This window comes from Pundamilia nyererei, unplaced genomic scaffold, assembly GCF_000239375.1.
Source record: "Pundamilia nyererei isolate P.nyererei 1_Seehausen unplaced genomic scaffold, PunNye1.0 scaffold00512, whole genome shotgun sequence".
In the NCBI taxonomy this organism is placed as follows: Eukaryota; Metazoa; Chordata; class Actinopteri; order Cichliformes; family Cichlidae; genus Pundamilia; species Pundamilia nyererei.
This window is the reverse complement of record NW_005187913.1, coordinates 115,352-116,900: the sequence shown is the minus strand read 5'-3', so window position 1 is coordinate 116,900 and position 1,549 is coordinate 115,352. Positions and strand designations below refer to the sequence as shown.

The window sequence follows — 1,549 nt, the reverse complement described above, 5'->3', positions numbered from 1 at the left end:
TCAGGACGTGGCTATGACATCACTTCCTGTTAGAGTGACGCCAGGAGTTCATCTCCAGAAAGAACGGCCGCTCTCTCCTAGTCGATGAACACGTGGGAGCGATGAAGCTTCAGCTTCTGTTACATGTGACTGAAATGTTGCAGCCATCACAGGTGCTGGATGTGTGTGCTGCACTCTGTGCATGAAGGTCACCAGGTCATTAATGATTCAGTGTTTTATTATCAGCTACCAGGTGAGTCTGGCCAATGATGGCTCCTTGGTAATGCTAATAACACTGTGTGCTGCTTTATTCCTCATTACTGACGTTTATTTTCAGTGAGGGAGAAAAACATGGAGGTCAGCGCGTTTCTTTCTTCACTCCATCGTTCAACTGGGATACCAGTGAGTATTATTAAACTGGTGTGAGTTCCAGAGTCACTGGGACTAAGATACAGGGCTGACATTTCCAGATTCCCATCCCCTCAGTGATGAAACGTCTAACGCTGGTGCTGGAGGGCACAACGTTTCACACTGTGGCATCATTTCACTCCATAGTTCACATTTTGACTTCCTCAAACAGAGCGACTCACAGCTTACCATTGCGAGCAAAGTTAGCGATGGCCAGCGCCCCGGCCAGCTGCAGCTGGTGGTTGTGAGATGGTACCCAGGACAGGACCCTCTGGAAGACGCTGCCCTTTCCTCCCTCAAACAGCTTCTGCATGGACTCGTCTGCACAAAGATGGGAAACAAGAAGAAAGGAGGCAGGAACAGAGCAGCTGTCAGCCCTGTTACTGTTGGGTTGCTAATGTGTGGCAAGACTGCAGAGAGCCAGGACCACGCATGGAGCAGCAGAGATGTCAGGGCTAAACTAAATGAATCACGTGATCAGGAGCTAGTTCCATTTCCAGCATTTGAACTGGGATCAGTGGTTTCCTCCCAGCGTTTGCTCTTCCTGTCGCCCACGTGAGCCGTCTGCAGCACTCGCTGCTTGCTTCTTCTCTGGCGTGCTGGCCTCAGAGAGTTTCTGCCTCCAGTTTGCTGTTTCTACTTTTACCAAGAACAATCTGGTTGCAGATTTTGCAAAGCATTGTGTTTTTATAAGAACTTTACTAGAGGAGCACATGCAGCTGCTCCGACACGTGTCCTTGTTTTAAGTAAACACAATGAGACCACAATATGAGACATTATCACATACAGACGTGGATGCTATCGTAGCTTCTGAAGGCTGCTGTGGAACAACTGTATTAAGGAGAGCCATACCCCCGAGCAGCAGGAGAACCATCAGGTCAGAGGCGGTCTTCAGTTGGGCGATGTCCTCCTCCCGCTCTCCATCCACCGTCTGAGCCACGACTTCCAGCAGACACTCCACCAGGCCCGCCTCCACCAGCTGCAGCTTTATGACATCTGGCACAGGGAGGCAGAGAAGACCTTCAGAGAGCACCAAAGCCTGAAGCAATCTGCTGCAGCCTGTCCCTGACTGGCCCGAGCTCTTCAGGAGCCTACATGAAAAGTACTGGTGGCCACCAGCGCTACGTTTCAGCCTCCTAGAAGCTAGAAAAGCTGAGCTCTG

The 1,549-nt window shown here is 50.7% G+C and overlaps 1 protein-coding gene across 2 annotated transcripts in view; it reads right to left on the bottom strand.

Moving 5' to 3' along the window:
* rap1gds1 (RAP1, GTP-GDP dissociation stimulator 1) overlaps positions 1-1,549 on the bottom strand; it is a 31,677-nt gene that overhangs the window by 7,644 nt on the left and 22,484 nt on the right. For both annotated transcript variants that reach the window (XM_005754141.1, XM_005754142.1), the window contains 2 exons: positions 1,240-1,383; positions 577-708 (listed from right to left, as the gene is read on the bottom strand). In XM_005754141.1, coding sequence (XP_005754198.1) covers positions 577-708; positions 1,240-1,383 — 276 coding nt within the window. The remainder of the gene's footprint in view (positions 1-576; positions 709-1,239; positions 1,384-1,549) is intronic.